This window comes from Hypomesus nipponensis, chromosome 19, assembly GCF_054491055.1.
Source record: "Hypomesus nipponensis isolate SF chromosome 19, ASM5449105v1, whole genome shotgun sequence".
NCBI classification, from domain to species: Eukaryota; Metazoa; Chordata; class Actinopteri; order Osmeriformes; family Osmeridae; genus Hypomesus; species Hypomesus nipponensis.
The window spans coordinates 1091427-1118734 of NC_140379.1; the positions used below are offsets into that span (position 1 = coordinate 1091427).

Here is a 27308-nt window from a genome sequence, read left to right on the forward strand (position 1 = left end):
GGTGTAGGGGTGTTGGGAAGGGGGGTGGAGAGGGGGGGTGGAGAGGGGGGGGGGGGTGGAGGGGGGGGGTGGAGGGGGGGGTGGAAGCTTTTTCTGGAATCACAGACGAGGGTTTTATTAGAGACGGCCAGGTGTGTCATCCATTAAGGGAGTGAGTCTGATGGATGACCTGGCTGGGAGCTGCCTGTTCTGACACACAGATGTCCTGCACTTTAATAGAGCTCAGCCAGGCGTTAGGACAGACATGGGGATTAAAGCCACAGACAGACGCTTCATGTAACCAGACCGGTCTACTCTGGACACCCACTGAGCAGACAGCCAGCTGGTCTCCTTCCTACTCTCCTCTCTCCTCCAGACAGCGCGTCTCCTTCCTGCTCTCCTCTCTCCTCCAGACAGCTCGTCTCCTCTTCCTGCTCTCCTCTCTCCTCCAGACAGCGCGTCTCCTTCCTGCTCTCCTCTCTCCTCCAGACAGCGCGTCTCCTTCCTGCTCTCCTCTCTCCTCCAGACAGCGCGTCTCCTTCCTGCTCTCCTCTCTCCTCCAGACAGCTCGTCTCCTTCCTGCTCTCCTCTCTCCTCCAGACAGCTGGTCTCCTTCCTGCTCTCCTCTCTCCTCCAGACAGCGCGTCTCCTTCCTGCTCTCCTCTCTCCTCCAGACAGCGCGTCTCCTTCCTGCTCTCCTCTCTCCTCCAGACAGCGCGTCTCCTTCCTGCTCTCCTCTCTCCTCCAGACAGCTCGTCTCCTTCCTGCTCTCCTCTCTCCTCCAGACAGCGTGTCTCCTTCCTGCTCTCCTCTCTCCTCCAGACAGCTGGTCTCCTTCCTGCTCTCCTCTCTCCTCCAGACAGCGCGTTTCCTTCCTGCTCTCCTCTCTCCTCCAGACAGCGCGTCTCCTTCCTGCTCTCCTCTCTCCTCCAGACAGCGCGTCTCCTTCCTGCTCTCCTCTCTCCTCCAGACAGCGCGTCTCCTTCCTGCTCTCCTCTCTCCTCCAGACAGCGCGTCTCCTTCCTGCTCTCCTCTCTCCTCCAGACAGCGCGTCTCCTTCCTGCTCTCCTCTCTCCTCCAGACAGCGCGTCTCCTTCCTGCTCTCCTCTCTCCTCCAGACAGCGCGTCTCCTTCCTGCTCTCCTCTCTCCTCCAGACAGCGCGTCTCCTTCCTGCTCTCCTTTCTCCTCCAGACAGCTCGTCTCCTTCCTGCTCTCCTCTCTCCTCCAGACAGCGTGTCTCCTTCCTGCTCTCCTCTCTCCTCCAGACAGCTGGTCTCCTTCCTGCTCTCCTCTCTCCTCCAGACAGCGCGTCTCCTTCCTGCTCTCCTCTCTCCTCCAGACAGCGTGTCTCCTTCCTGCTCTCCTCTCTCCTCCAGACAGCGCGTCTCCTTCCTGCTCTCCTCTCTCCTCCAGACAGCGCGTCTCCTTCCTGCTCTCCTCTCTCCTCCAGACAGCGCGTCTCCTTCCTGCTCTCCTCTCTCCTCCAGACAGCGCGTCTCCTTCCTGCTCTCCTCTCTCCTCCAGACAGCGTGTCTCCTTCCTGCTCTCCTCTCTCCTCCAGACAGCGCGTCTCCTTCCTGCTCTCCTCTCTCCTCCAGACAGCGCGTCTCCTTCCTGCTCTCCTCTCTCCTCCAGACAGCGCGTCTCCTTCCTGCTCTCCTCTCTCCTCCAGACAGCTCGTCTCCTCTCCTCTAATGACAACCTGACAGGATCCCTTCAGAGGAGCTGGCGGGTCCAACTGATGGATATGACTGGCCACAGTCCCCTCACCTCCACACTACCAAACACTGTCGGTTTGAATTCTTACTCCATCTGGAAGCCATATCATGCCACTCAACATCAGTTGAATAAATCCTGCATTAATGTTCCAACCAGGGGCACAGGGGGGCCCTAGGCCCCCCCAACCCCCTCGTGGCTGTGCCCCTGGTTTCTGATGGCAGTGAGTCACTCCCAACCTTCCACCTCTCCAAAACAGAAATCTGGCCTCGCTACTGGATGCAGCATGTACTCAAGACCTTTTGAAAAGCAGAATTCTACCTAAGCTAAACTCACTACGGATATGAGAATGAAATTCATGGCAAATGTATTCAACATGCTCCTCTCCAACCTCAAAAGAAGAGACGCCAAAAGGAAGGAGCGCCTGAACACCAGCGTTAGTGAACAGCGACACCTAGTTGTCAGAACGGCCTACTGCAGGACGTTCAATCAGTCTGCAACAGATGTGATCAAATATATACAGAACTTTGTCATTTTTATAAGGCAAATATGCATGAATTAAGGATGTAGGGGAAACGGCTATAGTGTCTCATTGATTTATAGCTGAATTGGGGTTGGTTGTTCAAGTCGTACACAGCAGTGCCAACGTTCCCACAACAGTCAACCTTCCGTCTGGATAATAAAGTTGTTCTGGTTCTTGTTTGTTCTGTTCTATGGCTGGTTCTCCATCCTGGGTTCTCCATCCTGGGTTCTCCATCCTGGGTCCTCCATCCTGGGTCCTCCATCCTGGGTCCTCCATCCTGGGTCCTCCATCCTGGGTCCTCCATCCTGGGTTCTCCATCCTGGGTCCTCCATCCTGGGTCCTCCATCCTGGGTCCTCCATCCTGGGTCCTCCATCCTGGGTCCTCCATCCTGGGTTCTCCATCCTGGGTTCTCCATCCTGGGTTCTCATCTGCCATTCAACCAAACTAAGACAGTGGAATTGTTCTTGCTTTAACAAAACCATCTATCGAGCCAGAAAAATCAGATTCAATTTTTTTATTATTATGTTTTTCTAAGATTGCAAAGTACATCCGAAAAACACCCCCAGCCCAGTATTGCACATACTCACAGCTCGACGTCATAACCAAAAGGTTTGAAAAGTATTTAACTGTTCCTTAATGATTTGAAGAAAAAAATAGATCCTGTTTAAAAAACGAAATCTTATATTTGTGCAATAATTACACATTTTTATAAATACATTATTTTTAATCACACCATATATACAGATTTGTAGGCTTGTGGTGATGTACCTCTCAAAACATTTGAACAGGGAGAACATTTCACAAAGTAGGGTCAATAAATTGTCCCCTTTCTAACGTACTGAAACACCTAGTCCAGCACATAAATAACACACTCAGTGCTTTGACTATCATTACAAATTCAAACATTCAACCACTTCCAGAATTTCAGTTTCACCATATTGTAATAAACATTTTAATTTGTTACATAGCTTTGGGAAACGCCCTCTTAGTTACTAGTGTTCTTAATCGTGTGACGTTTACATGTAAACAGTCAACAGGTGGATTAAAGTGACCTCACAGACAAACCCATATCCCGGAGATAAAAACAGAAACTCTTCCAGGAAGCACAACAAACCACATCATTCTGAATCATAAAGAATCCCTCGCAGCTTCTCTGCTGCTCTGCTTAGCAGCTTTCACAGGGTCCGTGTCATCAACAGACACACATCCCTCCCCGACGTTCAGTTCCAGCCCTCCAGTGTTATGGATTTATAAAATATCAATATCTGAATGGCATGAACATCCAGAGTGCATATACAGTGTTGGGTGTGAATAGCATGGCTTCAGCTGTCCCACAGGCTCACCCACACAACAGCAGCTTCGCAGGAGGCTCAGCGGAGACTCAGGAAGTACATTAGCATGTTAGCATGTAGCATGTTGGCATGTAGCATGTTAGCATGTAGCATGCTTGCAGTACTGCATCCTCACATCATCTCCTCTTCTCTGCGTCAGTTTTAGAAAACACAAGACATGGACCAAGTCTGCCACAGCAGTCAGTCTACCTCAACAGCCTGGCAACAAACCTTCAGTAGTTTCTTGTTCCATAGTTAGATGTGAAGTTCCTGGCTGACTGGAGCTTCTTTGGGAAACTTGGGCGTGGTTAAAGTGCAGGTGGAAGTTGTGTTGTCGAATTTAAATCAACGTCAACATCAGTTAATACCTCTATCTGTCTCTCTTGTATACAGAATAACATATACGAGAAACAGGGAGAGAAAATATATTTCTGATGCACACACTTCAAAATCGAATGCTTTTCAGTGTCATACATCCTCTGTTCACATCACTGCTGAATAACAGTGTTTCATTTCAGCACAAAATGAGATTATTTTCCTGTGAAGAAGCCTTGTGTTTCTTTAGAAGTTTGGGGGCGTGTTGACCATGTTGGTGATGGGGTGTGGGTGTAGGTGTGTGTGTGTTGGGTATATAGGGGAGTGTGTGTGTTGGGTATCTGGGGTGTGTGTGTTGGGTATCTAGGGGTGTGTGTGTGTGTGTTGGGTATCTAGGGGTGTGTGTGTGTGTGTGTGTGTTGGCAGTGCTGACTACAGCACCCCTGTCAGGCACAGCAGGAGCACCAGGTGCAGGGTCACCAGGTAGGAGAGGAACAGGTACCGCGAACGCCCCCGTGTCCTCAACAGCTTGGAGCAGTACAGGCTCCGCCCTCGCAGCCAACGTCGCCATGCCAACACCCCGCCTCGCACCTAGAACAGCAGGGGTCACGGGGTCAGGGAAGTTAATCTGCTTCTTCACTTCCAGTTGAAGGAGAAGAAAGTCAGGGTCAACACACAGGATGTGTGTGTGTGTGTCTGACCTTGCGTGTCAAAAGAGGCTCGTTGGGATCCAGAACCAGACCCTCCCATTCGTCTTCTGTCTCCATCTGAATACTGACGTCTCTCTGGGGCGAACCAGACTCACTGGACACACACACACACACACACACACACACAACACAATTACAGCATGGACACACGACACACACCATTCCAGCCTGGAGACACAACACACACCTGAATCTGTCCTCTGCCAGCTGGAGAGCTTCCTCCACAGCCGCCCTCCTGCTCCTCTCCTCAGAGACGGTCTGGTTCAGCTGGTCCACCCTCCGCTGGAGCTCACCCAGCCTGGAGCACACACACACACACACACACACACACACACACCATTATACACCACACACCAGAAGTACTGGGCCACCTGATAACTCCATATGAAGGATTCTGGAATAAGAGGTTCAACACCTGTCCACATATCACAAAAGCTTTTAGTGCACATTCACACACACGCACGCATGCACACTCCCTCTCTCTCTGTCTCACACACGTCTCTTGGGTCTCTTGGGTGGAGGTACCTCTCACGGAGCTGGCTGTCTGCCAGGGTGTTGATCATGTCTGCAGCACTGCTCCTCTCCTGGGGAGCCCCTGGGGCCTCCTCCACAGACAGCACCTCCTGCTGGATGGAGGACCGCTGCAGGGAAACACACACACAGCACCACAGGTAAACACACACACAGCACCACAGGGAAACACACACACACACACACACACACACAGCACCACAGGGAAACACACACACACACAGCACCACAGGGAAACACACACACACACACACACACACACAGCACCACAGGGAAACACACACACACACAGCACCACAGGGAAACACACACACAGCACCACAGGGAAACACACACACAGCACCACAGGGAAACACACACACAGCACCACAGGGAAACACACACACAGCACCACAGGGAAACACACACACAGCACCACAGGGAAACACACACACAGCACCACAGGGAAACACGCCATTTCACCAGGAGGTATATGCGAGGGAACCCGCGAGCATCCTGATTTACAACAGCTTTTAAGAGGCGCAGAATTTTCAGCGCAAAATAGAGGCGCACTTTCACGGGCGTTTTTTGTACATACCGAGGAATACATAATTAGGTGCACTTTACCCATGCCCACCCATCTCTTTATGGGAAACTCCCACTTTACATTTTCAGTCCCCGCGACGGCTAGTCTGCGCTTTTACCTCAGTGCGGCATGTTCGTACATACCTCGACATGCTTTTACGCGCAAATTGCGAAATAAATATGCCTGAAGTATGCGCAAAAGCGTTAGTACATCAGGCCCTGAGTGTTTAGACCAGGGATGTGCACGCTTCTCACACTCACCTCGCTCTGTAGCTTCTCCTCGCTGGCGGACATTTTCTCTGATGCTTCCTTCCCGCCGCTCGACAGCAGCAGGAGCTGTTCCTGCTTCTGGTGAGTTCTGACCTCCTCTCTCTTCTGCCAGCTCCGTGCCTCGTCCCTCTCCACCACCACGGCCCACATCTCTCTCTGCAGCTGGGCCTTTTCTTTAAGGACAGCATCTAGCTGCTGCTGGCCGTCCTGTTTGGTCAGAGCCGCCTCCCCCTCTAGCTCCTTGTTCTCATCCTCCAGTCTCTTCATTTGGGAGGTCAGGTGCTCAGTGTGTTTTACCAGGGAAACATACTGGCTGTTCACAGACTGAACAGCAGTCTCTTTCTGCTGTAGCTGTTCCGTCAGGACCTGCACCTGAGCTGCTGAGTGGAAACACTGGGACTTGAACATCTCCACCTCAGCCGTTAGCGCTGAGGTGATGCTGTGATGCGCGGCGAGGGAGTCTTCGTGTTGCTCTGAGAGGCTGACATTGATCGTCTGGAGTCTCTGCAGCTCCTGGCGAAGGAGGAGAGACTCGTTCTTCAGGGTTTCCGAGGCGGACTCTGCAGTCTGGACTTCGGCCGTACGGTCGTCAAGGGTCCCGCGAAGAGCGTAAAGTTCCTCGGCCTTCTGAGAGAGAGCTTTCCTGGCATCCTGGAGCTCCTCCAGCAGAGCTGTGTATTTCTCCTGAAGGTTGACGAAGGCACTCTGGTTGTCTTCCACCGTCCTACTCAGTTTCACAGACTGGGCGGAGAGTACCTGAAGTTGACTCTGCAGCTGCACCGCCAGCTGTGTCCGCTCGGCTAGCTGGGCGTTGAGGCGGGCAGCTTCCTCAGCTCCTGCCTGCAGGGCGTGGAGCTCCACAGCCTGGCTCTGCAAGGACTCCTTCAGAGAAGCCGTTTCTGAGGCCTGAGAGAGAAGATTATGGTTGAGATTTGAGATTAACTCCTGAAGGCCAGACGCTTCCCCTCTCAGACTCTCACATTCGGACTCTTTGGCTTGGAGGTTTAAATGTAAACGTTTTATTTCGGTTGAGGACAATCTCTTGTGGTCCTCGATGGCTTGCTCTCTGTCTTTCAGAGAATCCTTCAGGTGGGAGGAGTCAGCCGTGAGGCTGTCGAGCGAACCCCTCAGCTGTGAGGTCACATCCTCCAGCTCTGAAACACGAGTCTTTATCCGGATGCTTCCGTCCACCACTTGTTTCAGCTGCATGTCCCGCTCCGTCAGGTCGCCGCACATCCGGAGGTTTTCCTCCTTCAGACGAGTCAGCTCACTCTGGAGATGTTTGGTCGTTTCTATGCTAGAATGGAGCTGCACCCTGAGGCTCTCAGAGTCTGTGAGGTTCCGAGTCTCCGAGCTTCTGAGTTGTTCCTCCAGCACACTCCGCTCTTTCTCAGAGTCGCACAACGACTCGTCTCTGTCAACGATCGTTTCCTGAAGATGACGGACTTGGGCCTGCAGCTCCGTGATGGTCTCCACCTTCTGGCCTGTCTCACCTTTGACCTCTTCTAACATGGCTTTTAACTTCTTCACTAACACCTGCTGCAGTCTTATCTTCTTGTCTTTCTGCTGTAAGGTCGACTCTAAGCTGTCTTTGTGAGTGCATACTGCGTTGAGCTGTTCTGTCAGTTTACTAATCTGGCCATCCCTTGTCATGTTTTCACTCCTGACGACTGAAGTTTCTTCAAGAGACTTTGAGGCCTCTGTGACAACTCTTTGAAGTTCTGAGTTTAAACTAATATTCTGCTCGTTGAGTGACTGCATCTTTTCTCTAAGATCCACCACTTCCTTCTGTTTCTGGGCCACATCTTGCCTCAATCTGGCATTTTCTGAAGCGTGGGTTTCCAAAGCTGTCCTCAGTTGGGTAACTTCCACCTCAAGCTTCTCCTTGTTTTCCTTCATGGCACCAAGCTGACCGCCCAGTGACCTCACAGTCTCGTTCCTCTGATCGAGCTCATTCTTGGAATTCTGAAATTCTCCTGTCGTGCGTTTCAGAGTCTCCTCTTTCTCCTCCAGACGACGTTTGAGTTCCAACGCTTCTCCCCTGAGAGTTTCTGCCTCCAGCTGCAGCTTGGACAAGCCGTCTCTCTGCATCTCAGCCTCCTGCCGTAAGGAGCCACACTCCTCGGTTGACTGCAGCAGCGCGGCGCTCTTCTCCAGAAGGCCGGCCTTCAAGGCAGCGCCCTGTTCCTGCAGCAGAGACAACGTTTCCTGCAGCTGAGACAGTTGTTCCCGTTGGGTGTTTATTTGCAAGCTTTGTTCCGTCAACGCTTGTTGTTTCTCCTGTATGTGGTTGTGTAGTTGATGGATTTGTGAGTTCAGACTGTCGATATTCTCCTGTAGGCGACCTGCTGTCTCGTCCTTCTCTCTGACAGCTCTGGAGAGTTCGCTACATTCCTGTGTCTTCTCCCGCAAACTCTCTGATAACGAATGTTTATTTTGTTCCAGAACTTTATTCAGGTCTTCGTTGAGTGACTGCATCTTATCTCTAAGATCCACCACTTCCTTCTGTTTCTGGGCCACATCTTGCCTCAATCTGGCATTTTCTGAAGCGTGGGTTTCCAAAGCTGTCCTCAGTTGGGTAACTTCCACCTCAAGCTTCTCCTTGTTTTCCTTCATGGCACCAAGCTGACCGCCCAGTGACCTCACAGTCTCGTTCCTCTGATCGAGCTCATTCTTGGAATTCTGAAATTCTCCTGTCGTGCGTTTCAGAGTCTCCTCTTTCTCCTCCAGACGACGTTTGAGTTCCAACGCTTCTCCCCTGAGAGTTTCTGCCTCCAGCTGCAGCTTGGACAAGCCGTCTCTCTGCATCTCAGCCTCCTGCCGTAAGGAGCCACACTCCTCGGTTGACTGCAGCAGCGCGGCGCTCTTCTCCAGAAGGCCGGCCTTCAAGGCAGCGCCCTGTTCCTGCAGCAGAGACAACGTTTCCTGCAGCTGAGACAGTTGTTCCCGTTGGGTGTTTATTTGCAAGCTTTGTTCCGTCAACGCTTGTTGTTTCTCCTGTATGTGGTTGTGTAGTTGATGGATTTGTGAGTTCAGACTGTCGATATTCTCCTGTAGGCGACCTGCTGTCTCGTCCTTCTCTCTGACAGCTCTGGAGAGTTCGCTACATTCCTGTGTCTTCTCCCGCAAACTCTCTGATAACAAATGTTTATTTTCTTCCAGAACTTTATTCAGGTCTTCAGTTGCTACTCTGAGGTCCTCCTTCTCTTTCAGTAAACCTTCGATGATTTTGTGGTTTTCGGCATGTTGCATTTTGAGGCTGGAAATCATCTCTTGCAGAGAACTATTGTCTGTGTTGAGTTTGGTTATGATTTTCTCCTTCGTAGCGACTTCCTGTTGCAGTTTCTGATTCTGCTCAGTCAGGTTGTTGAGCTGCGAACCCATAACTGAACTTTGCTCAAGGGTCACGGTGACCTTGCTGTCGAGTTCAGAAGCGACTCGTTTCTGTTGAGAAAGCTCCTTCTCTCTGATCTCGGAGGCAGCGTGGAGACGCTGCCTCTCCTCAGTTAGGGACTGCATGTGGCTTTGGAGGCTCTCCACTGCAGCCTGCCTCTGTTCCACTTCCTGCCTCAACTTGACGTTATCGGCTGCCTCGTTCTCTAGAGTTGCAAGTTGACATCTAAGGTGCAACACAGTCTTCTCCTTCTCGTCCACGTTGTCGCGGAGTTGTTGAAGTTGGGTGTTTAGGCTGTCAGCCTGTTCCTGCAGAGCTGCAGCTGCAGCTTCAGAGGCACTGAGCATTGTTGTCATGTTTGTACATTCATTTGTTTTCTCCTGCAGCATCTCGGAGAAGGATTGTTTGTTTTGTTCGAGGACCTCGTTCAGTTTGTGAACTCTAACACTAAGGTCCTCTTTGTCTTTTTGTAGCCCTTGGATAATTTCATTACTTCCTGACTTCTGTAATTCAAATACAGATATGTGACCTTGCAAGTCACTGTTCTCATTTAACAGTTCTGAATTGGATTTTGTCAAATCAGCTAGTTCCGTTTGCAGACTCAAATTATTCTCAGTAAGGCTGTTAACTTGAGTTTTCAGTTGTGCGTTCTGGTCAACAGCACCTTTAAGTTTTTTACTTAACCCGTCCACGTGTTTCTTTTGGGACTTTAGTTTCTCAGCAGTTCCTCTAACATCACTTTGCAGTCGCTTATTTTCAGTCTCTGTGCTTTTCAACAGCTCCTCCATTTTAGAGACGTTTTCAGACTTCTCCTCCAGCTGTTTGGATAAAGTCTGTAATTCGAGGTTGAGCTTATCCAACTCTGCCAGAAGCTTGTTTCGTTCCTCCTTGAAGGATTTCAGCTCATTCTCGTACGTCTGCTCCTTGTCTAGCATTTGGTGTTTGAGTTCTTCACTGGAGGCGTCACTTTCCTTCAGCTGGGAGATGAGACTGTTGGACTCCTGCAGTTTCTGTGAGGAGGTCGTAACCTGATCTTTCAGCGACACGATCTGAGCTTGGCACTCTGACAGATGATTAGAATGAAGAACATTCTGCTTCTGGATGTCCCTGTGGAGGTCCTGTATGGTCCGCTTGTCCTCCTGGATGTGCTTGGTCAGCTCCTGGACCTCCCCCGCCCTCGCCTCCCTCTCCTCTCTGAGCCGGCTCAGCTCCTCCTCCCTCTCCTCTTTGAGCCGGCTCAGCTCCTCCTCCCTCTCCTGCAGCTTTCCTGCCAGCTCCACCATCCTGGCGTTCAGCGAGCGCTGGTCTGAGTCCTGAGAGTCCCGGAGGATCTGCGTCTCTCGCTCCGCTTTGGTCAGAGAACCTTCCGAGAGAACCAGCTGTTCCTCCTTGAGCTTGATCTCCCGGGTGAGTTTGGAGATCTGCTCCCCGTGTTGGAGCATGCTGCCCTGCAGGGCGGCCATGTCCCGGTCCCGCTCCTGGATGACGTCCTTCAGGTGGTCCATCTCCCGCTCGCAGGTCTGCAGGTCGTGGATCAGCTGAGCTCGCTCTTCCAGGTGGGCCGTGTTGATCTTGTCCAGCTCCTCTGTCGCCTGATCCAAGTCGCTCTGCAGAGTTTCTATAGTCGCTTCCTGCTTCTGAGTCTGTCGGTCGAGAAACACATTTAACATTCAGACGAATCCGTGAAAGATTAACTATCAAAAGCGACTACAAACAAGATCATTTGCAGATTATATCAGCAGATTAGTTTAAACTAAATGTTACCTTCTCTTTGAGCTCACTGAGTTTCTGGGCCAGATCAGCCTCTGAGGTCTTTAGCTCAGAACACTGTTTTTCAAAGGACTTGCAATCCTCTGAAACCTTGATGAGCTGAGAAAAGATGATATTATTTGTATCCATTCGAAACACAACTTAACTAACAATTTGAAAACTTTCTGAGACCGAATGTGACGACATAAGGACTAGACGGTCCAGTCTTACTCTGTGCTGTGCTTGCTGCAGCTTGTCAGACAGCTCTCTGTGCTGAGCGTCTTTGCTCCTGCTGGAGTCCCTGAGCTCCTCCAGCAGCTCCTGTGTGTGGGCTGTCTGGTCCAGGCGGGCCTCCTTCTCCAGCAGAGAGCTCTCCAGGCACTCCTGGGTCTCACTCAGCCTGGAACACAACCAGGCCAGGGTCACTAGAGGACCAGGCCAGGGTCACTCAGGGACCAGGCCAGGGTCACTCAGGGACCAGGCCAGGGTCACTCAGGGACCAGGCCAGGGTCACTCAGGGACCAGGCCAGGGTCACTCAGGGACCAGGGTCACTCATGGACCAGGCCAGGGTCACCCATGGACCAGGCCAGGGTCACTCAGGGACCAGGCCAGGGTCACTAGAGGACCAGGCCAGGGTCACTCAGGGACCAGGCCAGGGTCTAGACCGTTTCAACTGGGGGGGCCAAGCTGGGGCCAGTTGTACTGTTAGAGGGGCCAGTTACATTAAACGTTTTTTTTGTCATACAGGTTTCTTCACTGGATTGCAGTCAAACAAGCAAAATAGCATGTTTTTAATAATTCAGACTCGTGTAGGGCTACCCTTTGATCTGCTCGTTCAGGCTGGCGACCAGGAGATGATGTTTCTCTGCGTCTCTGCTCTGCTGGTTCCGCAGACTGGCCAGCTGGCTCTGCAGTCTGCCTGAGTCGCTCTGTTCAGGGAGACGGACAGAAAGAGTCACACACCAAGTCCCTGAAACACACTCCATCTCACTGCAAGTCCCTGAAACACACTCCATCTCACTGCAAGTCCCTGAAACACACTCCATCTCACTGCAAGTCCCTTAAACACACTCCATCTCACTGCAAGTCCCTTAAACACACTCCATCTCACTGCAAGTCCCTGAAACACACACCATCTCACTGCAAGTCCCTGAAACACACTCCATCTCACTGCAAGTACCTGAAACACACTCCATCTCACTGCAAGTCCCTGAAACACACTCTATCTCACTGCAAGTCCCTTAAACACACTCCATCTCACTGCAAGTCCCTTAAACACACTCCATCTCACTGCAAGTCCCTGAAACACACCATCTCACTGCAAGTCCCTGAAACACACCATCTCACTGCAAGTCCCTTAAACACACCATCTCACTGCAAGTCCCTGAAACACACTCCATCTCACTGCAAGTCCCTGAAACACACTCCATCTCACTGCAAGTCCCTTAAACACACTCCATCTCACTGCAAGTCCCTTAAACACACTCCATCTCACTGCAAGTCCCTGAAACACACTCCATCTCACTGCAAGTCCCTGAAACACACTCCATCTCACTGCAAGTCCCTGAAACACACCATCTCACTGCAAGCAATAAGCATCAACAGCTGTCCTGAATCTACAGCACACCATAAACAGGAGAAAAGTAGCAGAGAAATACATTGAGAGTTATGACAGTGATATTACTCCAACATGAAAATATTTCACCTGCTTGTTTTAAAATTACTGACTACATTACCCATGACAGTGATTTTATACACCAAGTGAATTTATGAGAAAAACGCTTAATGTGTTAAATCTCTTATCACTGCTGATGAAGCCGAAACACAACACAGTGGTTTAAAACAAGCACAGCAAACAGATTAGTCTTCACCGTAAGGTGCATTCTGACATACACCCCTGAGAGACCCAAAATGGCTGCTTTCTAGCACACAGACAAACCTGAGAGACCCAAAAAGGCTGCCTTTCTTCATTTACATCAAAGGTCACCTGTATTAGAGGGGCTTGTGTTACAGTCCTAGTATTCATAAAAAAAATAAAAAAACATGCAGTAAACCAAATATATAAAACAGCCAGAGGTTGTATTCTAAGTATATAACATTGATGCATTTTGATATTAGGCAGAACAAGACAAAACGTTTTTAGTGCGCAACATTTTAGGTCTCTCCAAGGCTTTCTCAGCAACAAGTTACCCAGATGCAAATGGACCAGAAGAGTGTAGGAAAAAAGTTTGAACCTTGAAGTTTCCCAACCCAAGCTCTGCTACTGTCTGGCCCCCCAATGGTGGAATCACCTCCCCACCTCCATCAGGGACACTGACTGTCTCCCCACCTTCAAGAGAAGGCTAAAGACGCACTTGTTCCAGGAGTACAACGGTACTTAGGAATGACTTGCCGGACCTGATGTTAGTTTCCTTCAGGATCACAATGACTCTTATTCAGGGACTTGTTGCTCTTGTTGGGTAGTTGTAACTGATTTAACTTATTGTACTCGCTGTGAATTATATTATTGTTACTTGCTTATCTATAGGTACACTCTTGCACTTTTGAGGTTCATGTTGTTTAATTCTCACTTGTTTAACTACATGCTCTTATGTTTCTTCTCATTGGCACTTATTTGCTTTTCACAATGTATGCTTCATGTTTTGGCTACCCGCAATGTTTTGGGGCTATGTCGTTGTTTATGATCATTGACCTATGCACTTTTGTAAAGCTCTCATGTAAATGCAAAATGTAAGTTTGAAAGAAAAAGAAAAAAACTTCCACCCCCCAGCAAGCTCCGCCCTCCCCCCAGTAGGCTCCGCCCCCCACCAGGCTCCGCCCCCACATCAGGCTCCGCCCCCCAGCAGCAGGGTTACCTGCAGGGTCTCGATGCGTGTCTGCATCTGCAGCCTGTCCTCCAGCTCCCCGCAGCGTTCCTCCAGGAGAACCATCTGCTCCTGCAGCTGGTTCCTCTCCTGCTCCAGGTCCTCCACCACCGAGCGTAGGCCTTCTGCAGGGGGCGGGGGGGCAGGGGGGGTGTGTGTGGGTGCAGGGGTGTGTGTGTGGGTGCAGGGGTGTGTGAGTGGGTGCAGGGGTGTGTGAGTGTGTGTGTGTGCAGGGGTGTGTGTGTGGGTGCAGGGGTGTGTGTGGCGATGTGTGTGTGGGTGCAGGGGTGTGGGTGTCAGATGGTAAGTTGGTACAGGAGGGGAAAAAACGTATTCAGCTGTAAATTCAGATGTCATGTATCCACCACCATCCTCATCAGCCACACATCGTATTATACATAAGGATGTAGAACTGTGGAGCAAGTACGTTCACCAACATAGACATCGATATGCTTCATGCTTGAACATGAGATGGAATGTCATCAAAGACACACTGACCACACCACATTCACTGATCTGAGCTTTGAAGAGTCCACAATACTCAAGACAGATACTAGCCAGTACAACCAACGAGCACAGAGATCAAACCAAAAAATACTCTGGATAACAAACCAACTCTCAACATGGTTGAAATGTTCAGGCTGAATGTTGAACGTGATACGACTGAAAAAACAACCACACAGTAAACTCACGAGCGGCGACAGAATGTTAGATGACAAAAGGCGGCAAAAACAAACCGAATGGAAAAACCACACCCCCAAAACATGACGAGTGGGGTTGGGGCTGAGGTAGCGACCGAAAGGTTTGGGCGTGCATGCTAGCGTAGCGTCTGTCTGGCGTCACACCTGTGCTGGGGGAAGTGTACTGTGGCCACCAACCTCCCATGTTCTCCCCCTCCAGCTGGGTGCTGCTCTCTGACTGGTCTGGGAAACCATGGTGACCGTCAAACTCAAACTCCTCCTGAGGGGACACACACACACCATCCTCCATGACGACACTGTCTCCATGACGACACTGTACTACAGTCCTTCATACTTATAGAATTAGACTTGTATAACATGGTATAATAACATCATTCAACATTGATAATCCTCTGATGTTGACGACATCATATTACGATAAACAGAGGCTGTCTGAGGACTGCTGCAGCACGGGGAAAGAATAACAATTATGATAAAAAGGCCAAAATGTTCAAATATTTTGGGAAAGGCAAGGGTTTTCATGGGGTTTACTTACATTTACACTTCACTAAAAGACAAACACAACAGACATTACCATAGCTATCTTAACCCTTGTGCTGCCACCGTTAAAATGCATTTTCTTTTAACCTTTGCGATGTGGGGGGTCTGAGACAGCCATATGTTTACAAGCAAATGCTTCACTTTTTGTTTTTGTTGCGGTAAAGTTGTCGCAATACAACGGTGGGTCACAATGACTGATGGGTCAGAATGACCCGAAGAGAACACAAGGGTTAAAAAAGGTTACCAAATATATTATGAATGAAGATCGTATAGATTAAAAAGTATATGGGATGTCATAAAAGCTCCTGTAGGTTGTATCTGTAGGTGTCCCAAAACGTCTGTCTATAGAGTGTATATGTGTATATATCGTGTATATACATGTGTATATTTACAGTACGCTTGCTGCCCTCCTACCTCCAGGCTGCGCCGGTCCGGGCCACCGGGCCTCCTGCCTCGGCCCACCTCGAGGGCTCGTGCCTGGGCCAACTCCCCCTCCATCCCCTGCTGCTGGCCTGCCAGCACTGGATCAGAGCAGCCAGGAAAGAACCAGTCATCCTCAATCAGTTTTGTGCCACAGGGAGGGGGGGGGGGGTACATGTAGATGGGTTCAGGTGAAGAGGGGGGAAACTAGTGATGTGAGGAGGCATGGATGAGTCACAGGAGGGAGGGATGAGGATGAGAGATGGAGGAAGGAGAGGTGGGACAGAGGGGAGGGATGGCTGGAGAGACAGAGAGGATGGACCAGAGAGGAAGAGCACTCGCTATGTCACCAAGCAACCTCCTCCCAGGTGGGAAAGACGACACGTCACAGCACGACTCAGAAGAGCAGGTCAGAAGAGAGGATGGGAGAGAGCTAACAGGACTCGGCGCTCTGCGCGTCTTCCTGTACAGAGGCAGCATGTCTGCCTGCATGCTGTGGGACTGACGCATGTGAGAAGCAGTGTCCTGGTGGCAGGAACAGACAGGAAAAAGAGGCCATACAGGAGGCACAGACAGGAAGAAGAGTCTTTACAGGAAGAAAAGACAGGAAGAAGGGGCCATACAGGAGGAACAGACAGGAAGAAGAGGAACAGACAGGAAGAAGAGGCTGTACAGGAGGCACAGACAGGAAGAAGAGTCTCTACAGGAGGAACAGACAGGAAGAAGAGTCTCTACAGGAGGAACAGACAGGAAGAAGAGTCTCTACAGGAGGAACAGACAGGAAGAAGAGTCTCTACAGGAGGAACAGACAGGAAGAAGAGGAACAGACAGGAAGAAGAGTCTCTACAGGAGGAACAGACAGGAAGAAGAGTCTCTCCAGGAGGAACAGACAGGAAAAAGAGGAACAGACAGGAAGAAGAGGCTTTACAAGACAAACAGGAGGCCGAGACATGAGAGGTGCCGTTTCTAGGATACGAGGAAAGCTTTGGGAAATTCATGATTCATATTCTGACGGATGAAGGTGTCTGGACATAGAGGTCTTCCAGACTCGGCCCAGTGTATCTAGAAACACCAGCACTGTGCCCAGTGTATCTAGAAACACCAGCACTGTGCCCAGTGTATCTAGAAACACCAGCACTGTGCCCAGTGTATCTAGAAACACCAGCACTGTGCCCAGTGAATCTAGAAACACCAGCACTGTGCCCAGTGAATCTAGAAACACCAGCACTGTGCCCAGTGTATCTAGAAACACCAGCACTGTGCCCAGTGTATCTAGAAACACCAGCACTGTGCCCAGTGTATCTAGAAACACCAGCACGGTGCCCAGTGTATCTAGAAACACCAGCACTGTGCCCAGTGAATCTAGAAACACCAGCACTGTGCCCAGTGAATCTAGAAACACCAGCACTGTGCCCAGTGTATCTAGAAACACCAGCACTGTGCCCAGTGTATCTAGAAACACCAGCACTGTGCCCAGTGTATCTAGAAACACCAGCACTGTGCCCAGTGAATCTAGAAACACCAGCACTGTGCCCAGTGTATCTAGAAACACCAGCACTGTGCCCAGTGAATCTAGAAACACCTGGAACCAGTATATCTAGAACCACCCTAGACCAGTGTATCTAGAAACAGCAACGTTGGTTCAGCAGACTAGGGAATGCGGGGTGAGAGAAAGGGCCTACTGCAGGGCATGAATTAAAAAGGTCAAATAGCATAAAACACATTCCCATCTGTTTTGTGGTGTCAGGGGGGGGGGGCAAGTGCAAGGGGGAGGGAGGGGGACAGACAAGGGATAAGATGCACCAAAGTCAATGTATGAGAGACCAGGACAATGGCATGGTGCAGATACTATTTGGATTGACAAATTACTGATTACAATACAAAAATGTCAAACGTGACATAAAAAAGGACAGCTGGTAGATGTAGCACTTTGGCTCAAAGATTCTGTGATCTACTGAACCTGCTGGAGATCTCTCACACATTGACCAGTGATAGGATTCTTGAATTTAAAAAGTACGCAAAACTAGGAGGTAAAATATTGAAACAGACTTGACTGTTTGGACCAATCAGACCACATTGTGAGGAGTTAATGGAACCGTAGGAATGTTTAGTTTGGTTTTCGCCACACAGAGACAAACACACACCACTATGTAGTTACAAGGTAGCACTTGAGCAACAGATTTCATCCTGGGTTAAACCCTAGACTGAGCTAATCACATGACGATTCCCAGTGTTAATATCCACCAAGTCATCCTGCCTACAGAAACTGTGTTACTGTTTGTTCTCCTCTATTCCCCCAAAGGATCCTGTTCCACTACAATGATCCACAGAAAGGTAAGGAGGAAAAAGGAGAGGGAAAAAAGAGAGGGAAAGAGGGAGGGAAACTAAGGAAGCAAACAGAAGATGGAAACAGAGAGGTGTGGAGCCCAGGCGGAGTCTGTACTGCCAGGGGCTCGCCCCGGTGGAAGCTAGGACCCAGGGGAGCAGCGGGCAGTACAGGAAGGACCGCCTGAGGAGGGGAGAAGCCTGCATGCACAAAACTGATGGGAAACTCATTCTCATTGGCTGCCACTGTCCCAGGAGCAGGGGGGGGGAGGGGCCAGAGCAGAACCAATGCTCGTGAGGAGAGGTGGAGGGAAAAACAAAAAGATACTTCATAAGAAAGGCTGCGGGAGGGCAGTGTTTTTAGATATTGTTGAACACTTTTCTTTTGCTTAAACAGATGCTTGAAGGCATTTCAACAATGTTCTGTTTTGGAGTTGGATTACTGTAAATACTGACACCAAGATTTTAATGCAAATGTAAAAGTTCCAAATATCGGTTATCGATCTCCTTGATTACTAATAATCGGTATCATATCGGCCCTGAACAAAACATATCGGTGGACCCCTTTTCCATTCTCCAGTACAACAACTCCAGGTCCCCTCCAGCAGTACACCACAGGGCTGGAGGTGCTCTTACCCTCTCTGTCCTCATCCATGTTGGCCATGCGCAGCCCCAGGGGGGTCTTGTCTTCGCGGCCTCGGGTCCTCGTAGCCCCGCCCTCAGACAGCATCTCCTGCCACTCCAGCAGCTGGCCGTCTTCAGCACTGCCCGACTCACTGGCCTGCACCACAGCAAGCACACACTCACTGGCCTGCACCACAGCAAGCACACACTCACTGGCCTGCACCACAGCAAGCACACACTCACTGGCCTGCACCACGGCAACCACACACTCACTGGCCTGCACCACGGCAACCACACACTCACTGGCCTGCACCACGGCAACCACACACTCACTGGCCTGCACCACGGCAACCACACACTCACTGGCCTGCACCACAGCAAGCACACACTCACTGGCCTGCACCACAGCAACCACACACTCACTGGCCTGCACCACAGCAACCACACACTCACTGGCCTGCACCACGGCAACCACACACTCACTGGCCTGCACCACGGCAACCACACACTCACTGGCCTGCACCACAGCAACCACACACTCACTGGCCTGCACCACAGCAACCACACACTCACTGGCCTGCACCACAGCAACCACACACTCACTGGCCTGCACCACGGCAACCACACACTCACATTTCCCCCATGGGAAAATGTGTCCAAACTTTGGACTCGTACTGTATTTATTTAATTATATTGTAAAAAATGGGCTGAGGGGTGAGAGGAGAGGGGTGAGAAGAGAGGGGTCAGAGGGGTGAGAGGAGAGGGGTCAGAGGGGTGAGAGGAGAGGGGTCAGAGGGGTGAGAGGAGAGGGGTCAGAGGGGTGAGAGGAGAGGGGTGAGAGGAGAGGAGTCAGAGGAGAGGGGTCAGAGGGGTGAGAGCTGACCTGAGAGGCAGCTCTCTTGGTGACCTGCTCCAGGTCACACTGCATCTTCCTCTGCTGTTCCTCGTACAATATCAGCTTTGCCTGCAGCACATCTGCCAGCACACAGAACACACCAAGATCATCCATGTATACAGAACACACCAAGATCATCCATGTAGACAGAACACACCAAGATCATCCATGTAGACAGAACACACCAAGATCATCCATGTATACAGTACACACCAAGATCATCCATGTATACAATACACACCAAGATCATCCATGTATACAGTACACACCAAGATCATCCATGTATACAGTACACACCAAGATCATCCATGTATACAGTACACACCAAGATCATCCATGTAGACAGAACACACCAAGATCATCCATGTATACAGTACACACCAAGATCATCCATGTATACAGTACACACCAAGATCATCCATGTATACAATACACACCAAGATCATCCATGTATACAGTACACACCAAGATCCTATACTTGAATATACACAGCATCCATCCATCCTCTCATACACACCCCATGACTGGACTAGAGAGAGGTGGTTACCGTTCTGGGCCTTGACAAGGTGGTACTGCTCCAGCCTCCAGCTGTCCTCTTCCCGCTCCTCCTCCAGCTCAGACACGCGCCTGCGCAGGGCCGAGAGGTCCGGGCCCACACCCCCTCCCTGGAGGACACACACAGGGTCACATCTGCTACCTGCTCAGCTCACTGGATGAGGGAGAATAGTGTTGAGCTGTAATATCTGGGCGCTCACCTGGCCCTTCCTGAGCTCCTCCTCCAGCTGTCTGATCCGAGACTTGGACCACGCCTTCATCTTCAGGAACTTGGCTTCTGATTTATTGGCTTCCTCCGTTTTTAACTTGGCTTGTGCTGCAGAAGACAGAGAGGGAGCATGTGAGTGTGTTGGGGGGGTGCAGGTAGCTAGTGAGTTGACTGGAAACAGGATCACATTGGTCTAGGTATGTGAACGCCCCCCAAATCCCCCCCTCCTCCAGGTGTGTCTGCCTACCCTCCAGCTCTGCCCCCCCCCCCCCCCCCTCCCCCAGGTGTGTCTGCCTACCCTCCAGCTCTGCCTCCCCCCCCCCCCCCTCCCCCAGGTGTGTCTGCCTACCCTCCAGCTCTGCCCCCCCCCCCCCCCCCTCCCCCAGGTGTGTCTGCCTACCCTCCAGCTCTGCCTCCTCCCCTCCCTCCCCCAGGTGTGGCTGCCTACCCTCCAGCTCTGCCTCCTCCCCTCCCTCCCCCAGGTGTGGCTGCCTACCCTCCAGCTCTGCCTCCCCCCCCCCCCTCCCCCAGGTGTGGCTGCCTACCCTCCAGCTCTGCCTCCTCCCCTCCCTCCCCCAGGTGTGGCTGCCTACCCTCCAGCTCTGCTTCCTCCCCTCCCTCCTCCAGGTGTGGCTGCCTACCCTCCAGCTCTGCTTCCTCCCCTCCCTCCTCCAGGTGTGTCTGCCTACCCTCCAGCTCTGCTTCCTCCCCTCCCTCCTCCAGGTGTGGCTGCCTACCCTCCAGCTCTGCTTCCTCCCCTCCCTCCTCCAGGTGTGTCTGCCTACCCTCCAGCTCTGCCTCCTCCCCTCCCTCCCCCAGGTGTGGCTGCCTACCCTCCAGCTCTGCTACCCTACAGGCTGCGTCCTCCCCCACTCCCGCCAGTGGGGGGGCTGGCGTTGACGTTGTCATGGCGGCCGCCTGCTCCGCCCCGGCCTGCTCCGCCCCCGCCAGCTCGGCACGGTGCTCCTCCTCCAGGCGCCGCAGCTCCGCCTCGTGGCTCTGCATACGGTCCCGCAGCTGGGCACGCATCACGTGCTTCTCAGCCTCCATCTGGGAGCGCAGGTTCTCACGCTCCACCTGTAGACGCCGAGCACGCTCAGACAGGTCCTGCGGGAGGAGGAGAGAGGTGGAGGAGGAGAGGTGGAGGAGGAGAGGTGGAGAGAAGAGAGGAGAGAGGTGGAGGAGAGATGTGGAGGAGAGAGGTGGAGGAGGAGAGAGGTGGAGGAGGAGAGAGGTGGAGGAGGACAGGTGGATAGAAGAGAGAGAGGTGGAGGAGAGAGGTGGAGAGAAGAGATGTGGAGGAGAAAGGTGGAGAGAAGAGAGAGAGGTGGAGGAGAGGTGGAGAGAAGAGAGGAGAAAGGAGGAGGAGAGGGGTGGAGGAGAGTGGTAGGAAGGATAGAAGTAGGGGAGATTTTAAGTTACGTTTTTGTCTGCCAAACTTACTCTTTGTTGAAGACTAACGTTTAAATGAATCCAAAGAACATGTTCAACGTGCTTTTAAGCCTGTAGATGTAGCTTCTGCAGTAAAGACAGGAAGCAGATCTAGTTGTAGTTCCCAGAGACAGGAAACAGATGAAGATGTAGAGGAGGAGTACCTGTATCTGCTGGTCTCTCCCATCCAGTTCCTCCTGCAGAACAGAGATCACCTGGTTCTTCCCCTGGAGAACCTCCTCCTTCTCATGCAGCTTCTGCTTCAGAGCCTTGAGGAGCTGGGGGAGACAGGACTGTTTAACTCTGGGGGAAACAGGCCTGTTTAACTCTGGGGGAAACAGGCCTGTTTAACTCTGGGGGAAACAGGCCTGTTTAACTCTGGGGGAAACAGGCCTGTTTAACTCTGGGGGAAACAGGCCTGTTTAACTCTGGGGGAAACAGGCCTGTTTAACTCTGGGGGAAACAGGCCTGTTTAACTCTGGGGGAGACAGGCCTGTTTAACTCTGGGGGAGACAGGCCTGTTTAACTCTGGGGGAGACAGGCCTGTTTAACTCTGGGGGAGACAGGCCTGTTTAACTCTGGGGGAGACAGGCCTGTTTAACTCTGGGGGAGACAGGCCTGTTTAACTATGGGGGAGACAGGCCTGTTTAACTCTGGGGGAGACAGGCCTGTTTAACTCTGGGGAGACAGGCCTGTTTAACTATGGGGAGACAGGCCTGTTTAACTCTGGGGTCAGTACTGGAATGCTGCCACCGTTAGACCACTTCACTAATAACATGCCAGTGTCAACATAAAGTGACTAACAGTGAGATTTAAGAGGGTTGTCCACGTTTTTAATTAAACAATAAAAATAATTAAAGCAAGTGTTTTAACTAGTGCTGTCAGTTTAACGCGTTATTAACGGCGTTAACGCAAACCCAAATTAACGGCGTCAATTATTTTATCGCGCGATTAACGCTCTTTTTGGCCTTGCAAACTTTGTAGTTTTTTTCACATGCTGTTGCAACAACTACCGACGTTAGAAAAACTACAACACCACACCGGATCTAGCTAGACCGGAAACAAAACAACAGGCACGCCAAACACTCGTTTGGCTTGCGAGCTGGCTAAAGAGTAGTAGCAGAGCCCGTTTACGGATATTAGACATTCTCTGGTAGTAGGCTAACGTTAAGTTTTGAGTGGATGACGAGCGCGAGATGCCGAAATGGATGCCAATAAGATTCTGAATGGAAAGTTTGCTTTTAAAAAGTTGCCAAATGGTTCTATTGACAAGACCAGTGATCTGTGTGTTTTGTCGTTGTAAACTGAGCTATCATCGCAGCACGTCCAGTCTGAAATACCACTTGATGGCCAAGCACACAGCTGATGCAAATTCTCTGCCCCCTCGTCAAAGCCAGGCGATTGCAATGTTGTTTTCAATTAAAAAAAAATTTGCACAAAGCAATCCGAACCACTTTTCTATGTTGATAAGAGCATTAAAATTTGAAAAAAGATTGGGACAAAAAGAAATCAGGGACATTTAAAATAGATAAAAATGTGCGATTAATTGTGATTAATCGCGAGTTAACTATGACATTAATGCGATTAATCGCGATTAAATATTTTAATCGTTTGACAGCACTAGTTTTAACACTTAAAACAAAACAAAAAAAGTAAGATTGTTATGAAAATGTTTTACTTAGACATCTATAATGCAAAGAAACCTTGTGCTGCTGTGTCCTGTCACAATAAGCCCAGTCTGTAAAGCCCTCAGAGGTTTGGGTTACCTGCTCCAGGTCAGAGCTTGCATCTTGTTTAGCCACCATCTTGAACAGTTCCTGTTCATGCTTCTGGTTCACCTCAGCTAGAACACCGTCTTTCTGCTGGATGATGTCCTTAAACGTCTGGATCTGGGGGGGAGACACACAGACAGCTACAACAGAGCAGCTTCATGGTAGTTACTGTAACCTGCATGGAAAGTGGCTCCAGAAGCTGCTTCGCTAGAGGACGTACATTCTGCTTGTACATGTTCTCCTTCTCCTCGTGCTGGGTTCTCTCAGAGAGCAGCAGGTTCTTCAGGCTGTGGTTCTGCTCCTCCAGCAAGCTGCAGCGCTCCTCTCCCTCCCCCACCCTCCTGGTCAGGTTCTGCACCTGCAGCTCCAGCAGGGCAGCACCCTCCTCTGGACACGCCAGCTGCCAACACAACAGAGATCACGTGACCAAACATGCAGAGTGACTGGGCAGTGAAACCCTCCAGGAGGAACAGCAGTCGTTAGTGCAGAAGAAGAGCTTGACAGCTTAGGATGAAGCGAGGCTGTTTTAGTACCAACCCCCTCACAACTCTGTTAGATAACAGATAACAGGGGGCTCCCAGCCTGTTTCTGGAGAGCTACCTTCTGGTTTTCACTCCAACACGAATCTACCACACCTGCTTCTAATAACTAGCTGGTTGATGTGTTGAATCAGGTTAGTTACAACTGTGGTTAGAGCAAAACGTTCATTCCAGGAACAGAATTGGAGACCCCTGAGTTAGACAAACGTTACCCCACCGTTAAACAAGTGTGGTCGTGGTGGTTTCTCCAAGGTGGTCTGAAGGCAGGTGTGTGTACCTGCTCTCCAGGCGTCAGTGCCAGGGCGGTGGGCACGGGCGCGGGTCCTGCCAGGGCGGTCTGCAGGTGGACGATGTAGGCCTCCTTCTCCAGCAGGCGGCGCTCTCTGTCCTGCAGCATGGTGTCCATGTGCTCCCCTCGCTGCTGCTGTGACGACAGTGCCTGCGTCTGGGACACAGTGTTGACAAAATCACGATGGGCTCTCTGAAAACACTGGACATCTTTTCAACCTTTCCAATATTTTTTTATTTATTTTATCAAAAATATTTTTCAGGCCTTTTTTGAAATACTTTCAAAAACTAACACACTTCAAAATACATATATTTTTAAAACCTTTCGAAACTTTTTCTTTTGAATTTTTCCACAACACAATATATGTCATGTGCTGATACTGTGGTAACACAGTCACACACAGGAAGAATAATCTGTAACTATCTGATGCTTCACACACATCTCAAAGCCAAATGAAGACTGAGATGCAAGTTTCCAAGCAACTTCAGACATCAGGAAGTGTCATACCTTGGCCTCCAATTCCTCATCTTTTCTGGAAAGTTGGTGCTCCAACTCCTCCACCCTCTTCCTAAGGAGAAGAACCTTCCCCCTGCTCGCCTGGTCGCCTGCCTCACTTCCACCCTGCAGGGGTCACAGTCACAACGTTAACCCCAACCCTGCAGGGGGTCACAGTCACAACGTTAACCCCAACCCTGCAGGGGGTCACAGTCACAACGTTAACCCCAACCCTGCAGGGGGTCACAGTCACAACGTTAACCCCAACCCTGCAGGGGGTCACAGTCACAACGTTAACCCCAACCCTGCAGGGGGTCACACAGTCACAACGTTAACCCCAACCCTGCAGGGGGTCACAGTCACAACGTTAACCCCAACCCTGCAGGGGGTCACAGTCACAACGTTAACCCCAACCCTGCAGGGGGTCACAGTCACAACGTTAACCCCAACCCTGCAGGGGGTCACAGTCACAACGTTAACCCCAACCCTGCAGGGGGTCACAGTCACAACGTTAACCCCAACCCTGCAGGGGGTCACAGTCACAACGTTAACCCCAACCCTGCAGGGGGTCACAGTCACAACGTTAACCCCAACCCTGCAGGGGGTCACACAGTCACAACGTTAACCCCAACCCTGCAGGGGGTCACACAGTCACAACAAGTCTGTATGTGTGTGGTCTCTCACCTTCCTAGAGTGGGCAGGTGAGCCCTCGTCGAGGTTCTCCTTCCTCAGGTCCTCCAGCTGGGCACTGAGAGACGTGATTTTGGCCTTGTGCTGCAGGCGCATCTTGGAGAGCTTGGCATCGCTCGCCTGGAAGACACACCGTCATCAAGAGGGATGACTAGCCGACATCTGCTTGTACCCTTCCGTGTGAACGTGTGTGAGCAGAGACGAGGTTAAGCACTTCTCCGCTGCTCTGCAGCCTCACCTTCAGCTGCTGGTCTCTGGTCTGCAGGGCGGCCTCCTTCTCTCTGATCAGCTCCTTCAGCTGGGAGAGCAGCTGCTCCGTCTGGCTGAGCCGCTCCTGGAGCTCTGTTGGGTCTGGCTGCCGGCCAGGCCCCTCTGCTGCCCCAGGGGGAGAGCCTGGGGCCTGGGGGGAGAGATGGGTCATGGCTCTGGGTCCCTCGCTAAATCTAGTCCACTTTAAAAGGTAATTGAAAGAGAATCGACCCCAGACCCTGTAAGACGTGTACTCACAGCCAGGTCAGGACCGCCCTCATCATTGGAGAACCACTTCAGCATGGTTTCAGCTTATATCTGGAAGCAGACAGAGACGTTAAGGAATTCAACAATGTCAAGCTGTTGTACTGGCATGGGGCCTCTGACCCTGGCGCCAACTGCACACCAGGGTGAGACGGCTTAGTTTGCTTGAGATGCTCAACAAGCAGGTCTGTTTAGGGAGCGGGTGCCCACATACTTTTTGACATGACCACTGACCACCGAAATAGTGTTAACAGAAGGCACATCTAATCTTTCTATATGAAGCATTTGTGAATTATTTTGGATCTAAGTTGGTTGCACACTTACTGTAAGTCGCTCTGGATAAGAATGTCTGCTAAATGACTACATGTAGAAGTATGTTGACAAGCTAGCTGAGTAACCTACTAGCAACGAACAGCTCGCTCAGCAATACAAGAGGCCTTAGTCTAATCCTCGAGTCCTTAATTATCATGGAGGACGTCACATGGTTTTGATATTCAGCAGTTTGACAGACTATTTGACGAACCAGCAAGTTAACTGTGTGCACAAATGCTGTTTAGATTGTCTTTCAAAAAACAATCTCACGTAACAAATGGCCGAAAAAGTGCACAGCATGACCTGTTACAGCTGCCGAATGATCCTCTCTGCTCGCTCATTTTCCCCAAAACTTTATTAACAGTTCATCAAAAACCTTCAGTTGTGAAATCAATAAGCTACTGACTCGAATAGAGCAAATCCAGTCTGGTCCCTTTAACCAGCCTCATCATATGGTAAACTGAATGTCGCCGTCCTTTTAAAATTGCTAATGCTACCTGGCTAACTAGCCCATTGGCTGTTAGCTGCGCCATTAGCCCTCTGGTTTACAATCTTAATGCTAGCTAAGTAGCAGGTGATAACTAACTGTAATCAGCTAGTTGGTAAGAAGCCTGTTTTAATATACTAGCCAGGTTTCGAATAGAGTATCCGTCAGTGTAGCTGACCATGATTAACTCAGACCCGGACGGCGAGGTGGCTACTGTAGCTACAAGCTAGCGGTACAAGACACCTCGAAACTCAGGCAGAAGCTGTTTGCTTGTGCTAGTAAAACTACATTGCATGATCCTACCTGATTTACCCTTTCATAAAGACGATAGTTGATACAGCTCACAAGGAAACCTTTAGAAACGCTTATTATGGCGTTTTATGTACAGTGCTATTCTCATGTGACACAGTTGAGTTGAACTAGGCGAGGACACCATAGGAGGACACTGTCAACACAGACCGATGAACACCACTTGCGCATGCGTGTATTGAAGGCTGGCCTTACTGTTCACACCAGTTTAAGCAAATTATTCGCACAAGTGAAGCGAATCTTTAGCTTCGCGT

General features: G+C 50.7%; 1 protein-coding gene across 4 annotated transcripts; it reads right to left on the reverse strand.

Moving 5' to 3' along the window:
• Window positions 1–2719: 2719 nt before the first annotated feature.
• On the reverse strand, window positions 2720–27182 carry LOC146246490 (uncharacterized). Of its 4 annotated transcripts, none has more exons than XM_084681964.1 (26): window positions 27049–27182; window positions 25941–26000; window positions 25672–25833; window positions 25428–25553; window positions 24756–24869; window positions 24237–24404; window positions 23641–23820; window positions 23415–23537; window positions 21813–21926; window positions 21051–21324; window positions 20210–20325; window positions 20002–20119; window positions 19443–19534; window positions 18572–18716; window positions 15605–15711; window positions 14828–14909; window positions 13941–14074; window positions 13025–13072; window positions 11905–12014; window positions 11316–11484; window positions 11100–11204; window positions 5933–10978; window positions 5102–5217; window positions 4764–4874; window positions 4568–4670; window positions 2720–4457 (listed from the first exon to the last, which is right to left on the reverse strand). In XM_084681964.1, exons 2-26 carry the CDS (start codon window positions 25983–25985, stop codon window positions 4299–4301), a joined length of 8067 nt encoding a protein of 2688 aa, XP_084538090.1. In that variant the 5' UTR covers window positions 25986–26000; window positions 27049–27182; the 3' UTR covers window positions 2720–4298. The 4 variants fall into 4 exon arrangements, with proteins under 4 accessions (XP_084538090.1, XP_084538089.1, XP_084538091.1 ...); XM_084681963.1 differs by having other exon boundaries at window positions 14795–14909; XM_084681965.1 differs by lacking the exon at window positions 13025–13072 and having other exon boundaries at window positions 14795–14909.
• Window positions 27183–27308: the final 126 nt, after the last annotated feature.